This window comes from Rosa chinensis, chromosome 2, assembly GCF_002994745.2.
Source record: "Rosa chinensis cultivar Old Blush chromosome 2, RchiOBHm-V2, whole genome shotgun sequence".
NCBI lineage: Eukaryota > Viridiplantae > Streptophyta > Magnoliopsida > Rosales > Rosaceae > Rosa > Rosa chinensis.
The window spans coordinates 1,341,730-1,358,285 of record NC_037089.1 but is presented as its reverse complement, the minus strand read 5'-3'; the positions used below and the strand labels follow the sequence as shown (position 1 = coordinate 1,358,285).

General features: G+C 38.4%; 2 protein-coding genes across 8 annotated transcripts; both read right to left on the bottom strand.

Moving 5' to 3' along the window:
- Positions 1-4,436: 4,436 nt before the first annotated feature.
- On the bottom strand, positions 4,437-8,485 carry LOC112188055 (cysteine-rich receptor-like protein kinase 7). Of its 4 annotated transcripts, XR_002931288.2 has the most exons (9): positions 7,271-8,485; positions 7,062-7,187; positions 6,717-6,898; positions 6,387-6,597; positions 5,918-6,155; positions 5,680-5,830; positions 5,268-5,599; positions 4,989-5,121; positions 4,437-4,641 (listed from the first exon to the last, which is right to left on the bottom strand). XR_002931288.2 is itself a non-coding variant. In XM_024327074.2 (8 exons), the coding sequence occupies exons 1-7, from the start codon at positions 8,382-8,384 to the stop codon at positions 5,291-5,293; spliced, it is 2,331 nt and encodes a 776-aa protein (XP_024182842.1). In that variant the 5' UTR covers positions 8,385-8,485; the 3' UTR covers positions 4,437-5,121; positions 5,268-5,290. The 4 variants fall into 4 exon arrangements, 3 of the variants coding, with proteins under 3 accessions (XP_024182842.1, XP_024182841.1, XP_040370094.1); XM_024327074.2 differs by having other exon boundaries at positions 4,437-5,121; XM_024327073.2 differs by lacking the exons at positions 4,437-4,641; positions 4,989-5,121 and having other exon boundaries at positions 5,138-5,599.
- A 1,199-nt stretch (positions 8,486-9,684) lies between these two features.
- LOC112188045 (cysteine-rich receptor-like protein kinase 7) lies at positions 9,685-14,473 on the bottom strand. Of its 4 annotated transcripts, none has more exons than XM_024327065.2 (7): positions 11,748-14,473; positions 11,534-11,662; positions 11,232-11,413; positions 10,894-11,104; positions 10,412-10,649; positions 10,174-10,261; positions 9,685-10,092 (listed from the first exon to the last, which is right to left on the bottom strand). In XM_024327065.2, the coding sequence occupies exons 1-7, from the start codon at positions 12,853-12,855 to the stop codon at positions 9,793-9,795; spliced, it is 2,256 nt and encodes a 751-aa protein (XP_024182833.1). In that variant the 5' UTR covers positions 12,856-14,473; the 3' UTR covers positions 9,685-9,792. The 4 variants fall into 4 exon arrangements, with proteins under 4 accessions (XP_024182833.1, XP_024182830.1, XP_024182831.1 ...); XM_024327062.2 differs by having other exon boundaries at positions 10,174-10,342; positions 11,748-14,471; XM_024327063.2 differs by having other exon boundaries at positions 10,174-10,342; positions 11,232-11,404; positions 11,748-14,470.
- Positions 14,474-16,556: the final 2,083 nt, after the last annotated feature.

The window sequence follows — 16,556 nt, the reverse complement described above, 5'->3', positions numbered from 1 at the left end:
GATTATTTTTGGTGATTTATGTTTTCAATCATTTTGAATTATGAAAATGTGGTTATGTTCGAATGTATTTAATTCAATAAACTTATTTATACATGTGATCCATTGAATTAAATAAATGAATAGACATATTCTGTGGGGAAGTTTGTTGTCTGGTTAAAAGTGCTATTACACACACCATACTCCCAGATCGGAGATGTTTTTCAAACTTATTGTCTATTCATATCTCTGTGACAACCGTATTAGGGCAATCCAACCTGATAGAGGGTTATGGCAAAACCCACTATATGTTGTCCAATGGTACTGAACCTACCATTAATGAGGCCTTATAATCTCCACGTTCCAGAAGAACGTTATTGAGTATTAAGGATATTCGAACCAACAGTTACCACGTTGTAACCACTGAGAAAAATGCGTGGAATATCTTTGCATAAACCTCCGAGTGTGCGGCCAGAAGCGTACATTGGAGAAATTGAAATCTGTTAGCTAGAAGCTAACTAATTCAAGCAACTACTTGCTATGGCATGACCTTTTGGGACACCCAGGTCAAATTATGATGCACCGTATCCTCAATTCATCGCAGGTGCACCCCCTTCTGAATAAGGGTCTTGTATATGCCATACTAGACCATCATATGCAAAGACTAGTACATACACTACCATTTTTCTGCACAAAATGCAAGGGAAATTTGTGGACATATCCAACCACCATGTGAACCAGTTAAATATTAATGGTTTTGGTTGATGTATCGTCAAAGTGATCATATGTTACACTATTGTCCACAAGAAAACGCTTCTTTTGCTAAACTCTCACCCAGATCATGAAATTGAGGGTTCACCACTCGGATTATCCCATAAAGTCTATAAGACTTGATAATACCGGAGAGTTTACATCGAAGTCTTTCGATGATTATTGCATATCCCTTGGGATTGATGCTGAACAGATAGTTCCCTATATTCACATCCAAGATGGTCTCGCAAATAGAATCTTGGTAATGCGCACCAAGCTCCTAGTTTTTGTGTGGGGCTATGCAATCTTGCATGCAGCTATGTTGGTCCCGTTGAGGCCCACTGCTACCCAACCTTACTCCGCGTTACAGTTGGTGACTGGGTACGAACCTGATGTTTCGCACTTACGCGCATTTGGGTATGCAGTCCTCGTGCCAATTGTGCCGTCACAACGTACAAAATTGGGTCCTCAACAAAGGATGGGCATACATGTCGATTATGAATCCCATCCATTATGTGCTCTTTCGAGCCCTTGACAGGCGATCTCTTTACAGCTAGATTTGCGGATTTTCACTTTGATGAGACAGTTTTCCTGCCGTTAGGGGGAGATAAGAACGTTACCGTTCCTGATGAACGACGTGAATTGACGTGGAATGTCCCCACTATGTCTCATCTTGATCCCCGAACCGCACAATGTGATAATGAAGTGTGGAGAATTCTAGATCTATAGAGTGTATCCCAAAATATGCCAGACGCTTTCTCTGATCTAGCTAAAGTGACGAGATCATATATACCTGCTGCAAATGTGCCTGCAAGGATACACGTCCCTGTAGGATGTGTCGTCCCAGATGGATGAGGTACGACCATGGCGGCTAACCAGTCATATGTCTCTGCCCTGAAGTGAGGTAGATCATTAGGTTCGAAGGATTCTTATCTTCAGAAGAGGGTAAACTTGGCACAAATGAATCCCCTTAACATCGCAATCTCAAACCGATCCATCTCATGAGATAAATCCGGATTATGGGTCTGTCCAAGAAGAGACAATGTTGGGGGACGCTCCAACATTTGAACCCACTCCCGAGAATAGAGAAATCTCGGTAAATTTAGTGAGATTTGGAATCGGGTTGAGATTATCATCGATGATATATTAGTATTTGCGGTGGCCACTGAAACTATAATATGCGATAATCTCGAACCTTGCTTTGTTGATCAATATCAACGAAGAGACGACTGGCCAAAAAGGAAATAAGTAATCCAGGTCGAATTAGATTCCTTGATAAAGAAAAAGGTGTTTGGACCTGTTGTTCCTACACCTCCCCATGTTAAACCTGTAGAATTTAAATGGGTATTTGTAAGGAAGCGTAATGAGAAAAACAAGATTGTGATACAGAAGGCTCATCTAGTGGCGCAAATATTTTCTCAACGCCCTGTGATTGATTACGAGGAGGCGTATTCTCCCATAATGGACGTCATAACGTTCCGCTACCTTATCAGTTTGGTAGTTTCCGAAAAACTGAATATGCAGCTTATGAATGTGGTCACAACTTATCTCTATGGGGATCACGATACAGAGATATACATAAAAGTTCCTGAAGGACTTAATATACCCGATGCAAATAGTTCTAGACCACGGAACACGCTCTCCATTAGTTTTGAGGCGTTCACTTTATGGATTGAAACAATCTAGACGGAGGTGGTATAACCGTCTAAGTGAATATTTGATCGGGATGGGATATGTGAATAATAAACTATGCCTATGCGTGTTTATTAAGGAAACAAGTTCCTAGTTTGGAATTGTGGCGGTCTATGTCAATGACATGAATTTGATCGATACTCCTGAAGAGATCAAGGAAACCGCAAAGCACCTGAAGTTGGAATTTGAGATGAAAGGCCTTGGGAGAACAAATTATTGTCTCGACCTAGAGCCCGAGCACAGTGCAGATGAAATTTTGGTCCATCAACCAAATTACATCCAGAAGATGTTAAGATGCTTTAATGAGGATAAAACCAAGCACACCCATGGTCGTCTGAAGTCTAGAGAGAACCGTATCATCCTGCAGATGATAACGAAGAGATATTGGTGCTAGAAGTCCCATATTTAAGTGCAATAGGCGCATTATTGTACTTGGTTTAATGCCCTAGACAGGACATCTCATTTGATGTGAACTTTTTAGCTAGATATAGCTCTGCGCCAACATGCCGCCACTGGAATGGCATAAAAGACATTTTTCGCTACCTTAGAGGTACGGCAGATATGGGCTTATTCTATCCCTACGCATCAAGGAATGGATCAAACCCCCTTGATCCTCAGAATGATGCTCGCCTTGTTGGATATGCTGATATAGACTATCTATCAGACCCGGACAAGACATGTTCCCAAACTGGTTCTGTCTTTACCATTGGGAATACTGCAATTTCTTGGAGGTCTACGAAATAGACACTTGTTGCTACCTCTTCGAATCATGATGAGATACTAGCTCTTCACGAAGCAGTATGTGAATGTCATGGCTAAGAGCCGTTACAAACCATGTTCGAAGCACATGTGGACTGCATTTCACCACTGATGAACCAACCATTATCTACGAGGATAATGCTGCTTACATAGAGCAGATAAAGATGAGTTTCATCAAATGAGACAACACCAAACATATTGTATCGAAGTTCTCCTTCAATTAGCAACAACAGGAGCATCAGAAGATTGAAGTTAAGCATATTTGATTTGAAGACAATCGTGCAGACCTCTTTACCAAGTCACTACCAAAGTTTACATTCCAGAAGCATGTTCAAGGTATTGGTCTATGTAAACTATCTGAATTACCTAACATATAATTTTTCAGGGGGAGTCGAAATCAGGGGGAGTATCTTGAAGCATACCCACTTGACCATCGTGTACTCTTTTTGTCCTTCGTCCAAGGTTATTTTGTCCCACTGGGTTTTGTTACCTGGCAAGGTTTTAACGAGGCACATCTTTAGGATGGTCACCCCACTTATACTACATCCTGAAGATGCTTTGATTCGACATATACATGCATTTGCTCATCTTTTCCCTTCGACCACGGGTTTCTCCCACTGGGTTTACCGGGCAAGGTTTTGGTGTAGCAACTCTAATACATCCCTCTCGTAGACATACTACCTACTTATGGTGCTGATAAGAAGACTTCACCTATCTCTAAAGCTGTGATACTGCTACTCCACACTCAAGCGCGTTGTGCTCTTTTTCTCCTTCGACCAAGATTGTTTTTTTCCCACAGGGTTTTTATTACTTGGCAAGGTTTTTGACGAGGCAACTTAGAAGCGCTCAGCCTATGCAACACTATTGACATGGAATATCCAAGGGGGAGTGTTGTAAATATTTGTGGATAATCATGTAAATAAATGATGAGTAATAGGTGCCTATCCCTATAGATTAGTGATTGATAGGTTGTAATTGTAGGAGTGATTGGATTGTAATTAAGCATTACCCTTTTGTGTACACCATGTAGTCCTATATAAGGCTCTTCATGGTGAGATGAATAAGACACACAATCTGATTCTCTGTGTCCAAACTCTCTCTCTCTCTCTCTCTCAGAAATTTTTCTGTTTTACAACAGGAAAGATTTTTTTTTTATTTTTATAAGAAAGTAAATGACAAAATTTAAAATTCATAAACCTCTAGGACAATCAAGACTTAAACGATCAAAATTTATGTCTCTAAAAATCTGAAAATGTAGCATGCTAGACTAGAGTCTACAATTGGGACGAGAAATCGAGAATGATCAATATTGACCAAAGCATGAGCCACTAGAAAACTCCATGGAAAGATAGGTACTTTGATTTGTGGTACAAGGATACCAACGTACTGATCATCATGTGGAAGACAAATGGCTATTGAATACACATCTATTTTCTTGTTGTCACATTCCATCAATCATGTTCTCTGGAAAAAAAGGACCACATTTGGAAATTATGAACCTTAAAACGTAAGCAAGAAACTATTTTCAATTGTTGACTAAGCTATAGAGTATAGAAGAATCCTTGGACAACATCAACAGGTGTTTTTTTATGTAATAACATACTATCAGACTATGTCATACTTCAGAGTACCCAAAGATACTGTTCGAGTACAAACTTCATCGATTTATCTCACAGGCGGTCATATGGATCTGGTTGTTCATAACACGAGTTGGACCTAGTGTTGTTTAATATGACTCCCTGTCAATTTGTGTGAATTTAATATGAAGTATGTGTAACATTTTTCTTCTGCAAGTATGACAAGTTCCTTACCTCTGCCGACCTGTCAACCTGCCGTATACGTTGTTGTGAACTGTTGAAGATTAGGATATTATCAATGCGGTAGCGTGTCACGTTTGTTGCGATCTAACATTGAACAACCACTTGTTTTTGGTTTCATAGTTTGCTGCATGTAGTTAATTTATAAAGACTTGTATTTGTTAACATTTGATAGTGAATGGAAAGAAAGAAAGAAAGCAAGAGACGTTAAACAAGGGAATTAGTTATAGATGTAACATTGTAATAGAAGAAATTACCATACAGATCCCTTACATGTTATGTTTCAGAAAGAATTGTCATCGGGGCACAATTTCAGACATTGTTGCATCATTGACTGAATTGATTTCTTCCCTGAATTTGTATATATGATCCTCATCTTCGTCCTTCTTAACCGAGAAAGCAGGCTTTTTAGGACTAATGATGGCTGCAATTTCACTCTTGAGCATTGAACAAACCTCCAGCATGGATGGTCTATCTACTGGATTTTCTTGGACACATAATAAGGCTACCACCATGCATCTTAAGAGCTTGCAAGACGAAGTCGAATCATCTAGGGTTGGATCTATGAAATCCATGCCTTGGCCTTCTCTCCACAACTCATATGCCTGAAATAGTCCGACTTAATGTTATGCAATTCTTGCATATAAAATGCAAAACGCAGAAAGCTTTGTACTTGTCAACTTACGTGTTCTAGAATGTTTAAATTTCCATCTAGGCCATAAAAACATGAACTTCTCTTGCCACTTATGATTTGCAGAAGCAGAACACCAAAGCTGTAAACATCGTATTTCATGGAATAAATGCCTCTTCTTACATATTCAGGGGGAACATAGCCACTGCATTTCATATAAAAACTGTGAGTCTGTGATCAGTACTAAATATGAAGCATATCTGCTGAAAATGTGAAGAGCAATTTCACTTACTATGTTCCTACAATGCGACCAGTGTTTGCCTCATGTTCATTCTTTCTGAAAGCTCTGGCTAGACCAAAATCTGATATTTTTGGCTTCATCTCATCATCTAACAGAATGTTGCTTGCTTTCAGATCACGGTGAATTATTGTAGAGTTTGAGTATTCTTGGAGATATAGAAGCCCTTGAATTACCCCTTCAATGATGTGGACACGTTGCTTCCAATCCAAAAGATTACTACTACTTGGATCTGTAAGAAGGTAGATTACCAACCATGATCAATTAGTCATGCACACAAGTTGAGCAGAGTGGCTCACACACATCAAATTGATAAAATGAGCTTAAATTGGTCTTAACAGGCTTCTGTCAAGCTTATATGAGTGTTGTTTCGCCTTTGGACCTCGTATGGGAGTGCTGAATATGCCTTTTTAAGCTATAGAAAAAATTGAATGTGATTCAAAGCAAAGGAGAATGTAGATACCAAAAAGGTAGTGATCCAAGCTCTTGTTTGGCATGTACTCATATACCAGCATCTTTTCTTCCCTCTTGGTGCAATATCCCAGAACTCTAACTAGATTCACATGGTGCAGTGTTGCAGTAAGTGTAACCTCATTTTGAAACTCTTCAAGGCCTTGGTTTGAAGTTTTCGAAAGTCTTTTCACTGCTATTTGCTGACCCTTCCTTAATGTACCCTAGAAAAACCACACCAATCATTAGCGTCTTCCCACAAAGCACTGACTTTAGACAGTAATATGAAGTAAAGGTTCTGCATTGCATTTCAAATTTATATAATGATTGTCATGCATGCTACCTTGTATACAGGTCCAAAGCCACCCTCTCCAAGCTTATTTTGACTTGAAAAGTTGTTTGTAGCTGCTTTGATGGTTGCATAACTAAATACTTGTAGATTAGGAGCATTGCCGTCAAGACTGTCTGTACCTGGAACTATATTTAATAGCCTATAAACTGATCTTTTTATGTTGTCTATAATCCCTAAGCAAAAACAGAACAAAGAACAAATTAGAAAATTTCTTTCCCCAACGTTTAGCCAGAGAACTAACATCGAAAATAACAGTGATTCAACATATATATATATATATATATATATATATAATTATATATATATATGTATAAATGCATAGATTAAGAAGATTACCAATTGACTTGAGTACTCTCCTCTGTAGGTAACACATCATTGTTCCCAGTAGGATAATCATAGCAATTGTGACCAGAACAATCACCACTAACCGTTTCTTGTTCTGTTGACCTCCTTCCTTTTGAGCTGTCAAGGTAAACATGGTGGTGACCTATTTTCTTATCAAATTTAAACATGCCGAAAATACTTGGAAGCTAATATCAACCTACCTGCTGCCCTAGAGAGAACCCAATTGTCATCATTGCCAACTTGAAACACACTGTAGCCAAGAAGCCCCATCTTCTTAGCATAAGAAACTTTCGCGCTGATAGCCTCTACATCATCAAAATCAATCCAACTTGACCCAATTGTGCAGTAATTCACCACATAAGTGTCATTGTACATAGGAACTGCACCATATCCATATGTCTTAATGAACCATTTGATGTACTTATAGGCCATGGACCCGTCTATGGTAACCGCAGGACCTGATGCCGCTGCACCAACATTATAGTCGTTGGTATTCACAAGAGTCCAACCATAACCATGGTAAGGCAAGCCTAAAACCAGCTTGCTAGCCGGTAGTCCTCTGCTTATCAAGTCCTTAACACGGCTATTCGTGTTAGTCCCATTTGATATTGGGTCATATAAAGCAGCATGAGGGTGTGTGAATTTTTCCTCTTTCGGAAGATAGTAATCATATGCCACAAGATGAACCCAATTTAAGTTCTTCTTAATTGAGTCAATCGGATACGTCATGGTGTCCATAACCTGCATATGATGATAAAGTGCCATTGTCAAGAGCAAACCTGACTTTCCTGACTTTTTTGCTTCAGAATCCACCGCAGCACGCCACTCATTTAGAAATGTTCCCAAAGATCTGGTATGCATGCTTGTTCTTGGTACAGCCCCTTTAAGGTCTAGCCCATCAAACTCATAAAGTCTAGCTGTCGTTATTGAAGATTCAATGAAAGATCTCCGGTGAGAAGACTGGTTCAGCAATGAAAACAACACTGAATAGTCTCCTCCTCCACCCCAGATGGATAGCAAGGCTGTGACTTCTGGGTTTTTGCGCTTGACAACATTTGTGAAAGTGGAGAATTCTTGTTGGGTGGAGGAGTTGAATGAGAGCTGGTAAGTGGAAGAGTTTATATGGGCAAAACCACATATAAGGTGAGTGAACAATGTGGAATCTATGTCAGAGACAGGGAATTCAATACCTGTGTAATGGTAACCGGCTTCGATCCATGACTGAGTGTTTGAACAATTCAAGTTCGTAGAAAAGAGAAAGAGGAGGAGAAATTTGGTAGCTATTGATAAATGGTATTGCATTTTCAACAACATATGTCAATAGTGTTTTCAGAAACATAAGAAGGAGAACCTTCAATCACAAATCTGGCGTACAAATTTCATAGGAAAATGATACTCTTCTTTGTCACAAACACCTAAAATATAAGTTAATAATGTGGACACGAAATTTAGGTTGCCCCATGAAAATGATGGACAGAGACGTACACCATCTGCCCTCGAGACCTTGTGCATCTATACTACTGATTTGGATACAAGGGATATCCCAGGTATAGCATGTTTATTCAAGGAGCTCTCCAGCTGTCCACACCAACATTCATACTTGTCTCTTGCCCAAATACAGCGATCTAAGTTTTAGCATATTTTCTGCTTTAGAACATTTGTGCACTCAACATATAACTAATACTGATTAAAATCTAGTCTCAGAGGCGGAACAATATTTTGTTGGATGATGTCACTTGGGAAAGTCAAGCTCAAACTTTTATTCCCTTTCTGTGTCACCTAAAGGTGGTTAAGATTCAGATTAATCAGGATGCTTTTCTTGGTTTGATCAGTGAGAGAGTGATTAATTTCACAAGGTTTTTGCTTGAATATGGTAGTGTTGCAAGAAATGATTCTCAGTTCTTGGAGCCCCAATTGTCTACCTCTTTTGAAAGATACAATTGGTTTACTAGAGGGGCTTCCTTGTGCAACTGCAAACGTTAAAGTCTCAGTTTCCTGATGATCGACTAAATGTTTAAATGATTTTCTGGTTCATATGAGGGCATTGCCCATGCCTTTATATACCCATCCATTTGTTTTTCTTTTCCCAGCTGATTTTGCCCAAAATGACAAACATGTCCTGGATAGTGTGACTTAAATTAGTAAAATCAGTCTATGCATGTAATTTTTTGAAAGGAGAATGAATCAGCCAAAACATCCGTCAAAATAAAGAAATGCAACCCTATGTTGTGGTTGTCTTAGTTAAATCCAATAAAGCTTGTCCTGTGTTCAAATAATTAATGCAAATAATGTCAGGGTCCTTCTGGACAGAGTTTGCATTCATTTTAAAACCAGTATTACAATTTGGGTTGTTTGCATTCATCATAAATGGGCACCCGAGATTTTGTGACTTGCAACATTCTCAATAATTGAGATTTTTCCGTACCTCTGCCGACCAATCAACCTGCCGCATAAGTTATTGTGAACTGTAGAAGAAAAGGATACTATTGGTGCGGTAGTGCGTCCCGTTTATTCCTATCTAACATTGAACAAGCACCCATTTTTGGTTTCATATATTGTTTGCTGCATGTAGTTGATTTATAAAGATTTGTATTTGTTAACATTTGGTTGTGAATGGAAAGAAAGAAAGAGATGTTAAACAAGGAAATTAGTTATAGATGTAACATAGTAACAGAAGAAATTACTATACAGATCTTTTACATGTATGTTTCAGAAAGAATTGTCATCGGGGCACAATTTCGGACATTGTTGCATCATTGACTGAATAGATTTCTTTGTACATATGATCCTCATCTTCATCCTTCTTAACCGAGAAAGCAGGCTTTTTAGGACTAATGATGACTGCACTTTCGCTCTTGAGCATCGAAGAAACCTCCAGCATGGATGGTCTATCTACTGGATTTTCTTGGACACATAATAAGGCTACCACCATGCATCTTAAGAGCTTGCAAGACGAAGTCGAATCATCAAGGGTTGGATCTATGAAATCCATGCCTCGGCCTTCTTTCCACAATTCATATGCCTGAAATAGTCCGAGTCAATGTTATGCAACTCTTGCATATAAAATGCAAAACTCAGAAAGCTTTGGTAATTATCAACTTACGTGTTCTAGAATGTTTAAATTTCCATCTAAGCCATACAAACATGAACTTCTCTTGCCACTTATGATTTGCAGAAGCAGAACACCGAAGCTGTAAACATCGTATTTCATTGAATAAATGCCTCTTCTTACATATTCAGGGGGAACATAGCCACTGCATTTCATATAAAAACTGTTTGTCTGTGATCAATACTAAATATGAAGCATATCTACTGAAAATGTGAAGAGCAATTTCACTTACTATGTTCCTACAATGCGACCAGTATTTGCCTCATGTTCATTCTTTCTGAAAGCTCTGGCTAGACCAAAATCTGATATTTTCGGTTTCATCTCATCATCTAACAGAATGTTGCTTGCTTTCAGATCACGGTGAATTATTGTAGAGTTTGAGTATTCTTGGAGATATAGAAGCCCTTGAATTACCCCTTCAATGATGTGGACACGTTGCTCCCAATCCAAAAGATTACAACTACTTGGATCTGTATGAAGGTAGATTACCAACCATGATCAATTAGTCATGTACACAATGTTGAGATAGCAAAGTCGTTCACACACATCAGATTGACAAAATGAGCTTAAATTGTTCTTAGCAGGTTTCTTTCAAGCTTATATGAATGTTGCTTCACCTTTGGACATTGTAGGGAACAATGGAAGTGCAGAATATGCCTTTTTAAGCTATAGAAATAATGGAATGTGATTCAAAGCAAAGGAGAATGTAGATACCAAAGAGGTAGTGATCCAAGCTTTTGTTTGGCATGTACTCATATATCAGCATCTTTTCTTCCCTCTTGGTGCAATATCCCAGAACTCTAACTAGATTCACATGGTGCAGCGTTGCAGTAAGTGTAACCTCATTTTGAAACTCTTCAAGGCCTTGGTTTGAAGTTTTCGAAAGTCTTTTCACTGCTATTTGCTGACCCTTCCTTAATGTACCCTAGAAAAACCACACCAATTATTAGCATACTCCTTCAAAGCACCAACTTTAGACAGTAATATGAAGTAAAGATTCTGCATTGCATTTCATCAAAATTTATATAATGAATGTCATTGATGCATGCTACCTTGTATACAGGGCCAAAGCCACCCTCTCCAAGCTTATTCTGACTCGAAAAGTTATTTGTAGCCGCTTTGATAGTTGTGTAACTGAATACTTGCAGATTAGGAGCATTGCTGTCAAAACTGTCTGTACCTGGAACTATATTCAATAGCCTGTAAACTGATCTTTTGATATTGTCTGTAATCCCTAAGCAAAAACAGAACAAATTAGAAATTTTTTTCACCCAACGTTTAGCCAGAGAACAAACATTGAAAATAACAGTGATTCAACATATAAATACATATGTTTACAGTCTAAGAAGATTACCAATTGACTTGAGTACTCTCCTTTGTAGGTAACGCATCATTGTTCCCAGTAGGATAATAATCATAGCAATTGTGACCAGAACAATGACCAATAACCGTTTCTTGTTCTGTTGACCTCCTTCATCTTGAGCTGTCAAGGTAAACATGGTGATGACCTATTGTTTTTATCAAAATTAAACATGTTGAATACCAGCTGGAAGCTAATATCAACCTACCTGCTGCCCTAGAGAGAACCCAATTGTCATCATTGCCAACTTGAAACACATTGTAGCCAAGAAGCCCCATCTTCTTAGCATAAGACACTTTCGCGCTGATAGCCTCTACATCATCAAAATCAATCCAACTTGACCCAATTGTGCAGTAATTCACCACATAAGTGTCATTGTACATAGGAACTGCACCAGATCCATATGTCTTAATGAACGATTTGATGAACTTATAGGCCATGGACCCGTCTATGGTAACGGCAGGACCTGATGCCGCTGCACCAACATTATAGTCGTTGGGATTCACAAGAGTCCAACCATAACCATGGTAAGGCAAGCCTAAAACCAGCTTGCTAGCAGGTAGTCCTCTGCTTATCAAGTCCTTAACACGACTATCCGTGTTAGTCCCATTTGATATTGGGTCATATAAAGCAGCATGAGGGTGTGTGAAGTTTTCCTCTCTAGGAAGATAGTAATCATATGCCACAAGATGAGCCCAATTCAAGTTCTTCCTAATTGAGTCAATGGGATCAGTCACCGTATCCATAACCTGCATATGATGATAAAGTGCCATTGTCAAGAGCAAACCTGACTTTCCTGACTTTTTTGCTTCAGAATCCACCGCAGCACGCCACTCATTTAGAAATGTTCCCAAAGATGTGGTGTGCATGCTTGTTCTTGGCACAGCCCCTGTAAGGTCTAGCCCATCAAACTCATAAAGTCTAGCTGTGGTTATTGAAGATTCAATGAAAGATCTCCGGTGAGAAGACTGGTTCAGCAATGAAAACAACACTGAATAGTCTTCTCCTCCACCCCAGATGGATAGCAAGGCTGTGACTTCTGGGTTTTTGCGCTTGACAAAATTTGTGAAAGTGGAGATTTCTTTTTTGGCGGAGGAGTCGATTGAGAGCTGGTAAGTGGAAGAGTTTATATGGGCAAAACCACATATAAGGTGAGTGAACAATGTGGAATCTATGTCAGAAACAAAGAATCGATTATCAACCCCTGTGTAATGGTAACCGGCTTTGATCCATGACTGAGTGTTTGAACAATTGAAGTTCGTAGAAAAGAGAAAGAGGAGGAGAACTTTGGTAGCTATTGATAAATGGTATTGCATTTTCAACAACACATGTCAATAGTGTTTTCAGAAACATAAGAAGAAGGAGAACCTTCAATCACAAATCTGGTGAACAAATTTCATATGAAAGTGATTCTCTTCTCTGTCACAAACACCTAAAATTTAATGTGGACATGGAAAAGTACCAGATTTCTGTGACGTGCGTGTATGAGAAAACAAGAAAGTTAGGTACTTAGGTTGCCCCATGAAAATAATGGACAGAGACACCACCTGCACTAGTGTACAAAATGGCTCTAGGCGCTGGAAGGTGCATAGCCGCCCGGATTAATGACTAAAAATGGTTAGAAAATCGTTTGCAATTTAGGCGGGTTTGGGCTAGGCAGTCAAATCGGTCGACATCGATCTCTCTCTCCACTACTCTTGCTGCCTCTCTCATTTCCCTCTCGTTTCTGAGTTCTGACCAATCGATGTCGACGCCCACCGTTGACAACTCAAAGGTCCTCTCTCCTCTCGCTCACGTTTTTGATGCCGATCATCAGAAGGTTCCTTTCTCTCTCCTCCATAGCTCGACCATCTTCAGAGAAGACGGAGACTTCTTTGATTTATTCTGGGGAGAGGAAAAGATAGAGAAAAGGGGTCATGCAATCTGAAAGTGACGAAGAGTTGAGAGGGAGAGAGATCAGAAATTGAAGAGCGTCTGCTGACCACCGCGTGTGGATGTCCAACTGGGTATTTAAACACGCTCTGTTTATGTCAGGAATACCAAAAAACAAAGGCCAACGGTCAGTAAATTTATAATTACTGCACTCACATGCAGTGCACATGTTTCATAATTTGATCAAAAAGACCACTATCACCCTCAATCTCGCCATGCCATCAGCTTATCATCCTCAGCAGCTCCATGAGGTATTTAATTATGCGTATGTTTCTGCACTTGGGATATACCTCATGGAGCTGCTGATGTTGAAGATTTGAGTTTTGTGTGTATATCTGTGGATTCTTGATGGGACTGATTGTTAGTCTTGTTTTTTAGAACAAGCATTCCATCTTAATTTTAGGTAAAACTAGTGCTTTCTGTATGTTAATTTTTAAACACAAATGCTTCTAGGAGTGAGTGGGCAGCTCAAATCGGCCGAATAACCCAGCTTAGGATTACCCTTATCTCTATATTTCATCTCTGATTTGTTGATTCATATGAGAAACACATTTAGTTTCGCTTCATTACAATTTGCAGTGCACATAGTATTTTTAACCAAATTGCATTTAGTACTGCCAAGTCTGTGTTTTGGTATTCAACTGTTTTATTTTTTGTGTTCGAATTTGTTGCTGGAAGACCTATGATGGATAGAACTAGAGTAGGTGATGGGGGAGTGAGGAATGGAACTACAAAGGTTATGCAAATGGTTTCATCTATTCAACATGTCTACAAGTATAAGCTACGCTCTATATTTGGCTTCATATATATTATTGACCGGTTCTTTACTTCCTTTTGGGTGCTTCTTTGTTTAATCCTTCTTGCAATTTGTTCTAATTTTTCTTTTCAATTACTGTAATTGTAATTTTCCCCTCTTTCCCTTGAGTGGGTGAGTAAATCACCTATTCAATATTAGCATTCAGCATCATCTCATCAATCTCTACATGTAGCCTTGTGGGTTCTTTACTTTCTGTTTTACCAATTTGGAGTTGGCTCTATACTGCGGCTGCTAATATAAGGAAATTGAAAGACAAAACTTTCGCACCGGGAGCTCTTAAAAGTTTACATTTTGAGAATTACTGGATAATATCAGAGTATATAGCGTACACACATATTGTAGCTACTGCTCTCTCATTCTATTGCTTAATCTATTTAATGAGGTCATGGAAAGGGATTCTCTCCATTTCTCTGTCTTTTTATTGCATCTAAATGTTTTTATGATGACTTGCTATAACTTATTGGAGATGCATTGATAAAATTTATGCTTGGTCTTTGAATTACAACCAGATTTTTGGGTTAGGAATTTGTCAAGTGTGAACTTGATGAAGGAATTGTGTCCTAAAACAATCATTTTGATGTAATTATTATTGTAATGATTATTAATCAAAAGGGCAAGTTTATTGTTCATTGCTTATATTTAATATTTGATTGAACAAGGTTCAAGGAATATGAGTTAAAGAGAAAGTAATCTAAAGAGTTAGATGTGTGAGACCTTTACTCTTTCACACTCTTATCCTAAAAAGTTCCTAGTCATAGGATTATCACTTGGACATTGATAATCCGGAAAGACTAGCACATACTATGTATGCTTAATATGGAGGATGATATGTCTCTTGTTATTTGTGTGGAGACACTAATACAAGTATGTGGGTGCTCTTAATTTAAAGAGTACACTGAACGCGATCATTAGAGTTCTTGTATGAAGTCTTACTTACATGTCAAACTTGAACTCTAAATTGCAATAATACAAATTAGTCCTTTGACCTGAGACACCATAGTTGTCTTATGAGTGAATTGATTATCTCTTGATGATGCAATAATATTGTGTCCCTTAATGGATATAATAGATGCATTCATTGGTATAATCAATTCGGTCATGGAGACATGTGAGTGTACAATAAGGAATCTCTATCCTTAAGTAAATAAGGTGTATGTTCAAAGATGTGATTCAATGAGTCTTTGGCCAAAGCATTGAATGAGATTAAAAAAGAGTTTCTAATCACATTCTAAGAATCACATAAGAATGAAAATCACATTAGGGGATTGACATATCAATTCCATACCCCGATGATGTGATTTAGAACATAGTGTTAGAGAAGGACCGTATTGTATTGTAATTCCAATTGAATAGGTTCTTTGTCATTCTACATTAACTAGGGTAGTCATGATATGTTGCGAGACGTCACTCATGACTTGTGAAGTCCCCGAGGATTAATAAACATTTATAATCCTAATAACAAGGGAGAATCAAAAATGGAGTTTTTGATTCGTAAACAAAATAGAATGGTTCTATAAACTTCACTGCCTTGTTAATTAAAACCTAAGAGATCGCACACCATATAAGTGGATCCTTGAGATTGTATATGAAGAAGATTAAACAAGAGTTGGTTATGACCAAATAATTAATTAGATTTATTATTTGGACATAATTAGGATTTTCGGGTAAAACCGAACCTATTGGGCCTAAACGATTGTCGGGTTTTTTGGTGTGGACTTGGGCTTCACTAAGTGAGATTTAAATGAAAGCCCAAGACACATTTTTAGTGCCCAATAACATGTATGGACCAGCCAACATATTGGCTTTATGAAAGCCAATATTTTTCTTTTAGTAATTGGAGTTATTTCCTATTATATAAAAGTGAAAGCATGGACATAATAATAGGTGTGTCTCCACACTATTATTTTCAGTTTTGAGAGAGAGAGAAAGAGTTCTCTCTTGGTCCATCACAAAATTAAAGGAAAGAAGAACACTTGCATAATTTCTTCTTTTCTTTCATCTTTCTTCATCTCTTGATTCACTTGGTGAAGATCCTTAGAGGCCATATCCTTTTGTGGCTTTACTTGTTACATCAAAGAGAAAATTACAAGCACAAGAAGGAGTTCTTAATCCAAGGTGCTTCAAGGTGAAAGAAACACACACAAGGAGAGATCAAGGAGAGGAACTTTGGTGGTTCACTTGGATCGGATTAAAATCACGCTCCAAGGGTGAGTAGAACATAAACTACTTCTTTGTTCTTCCTTACTATGCATGCTATGTTTATATACA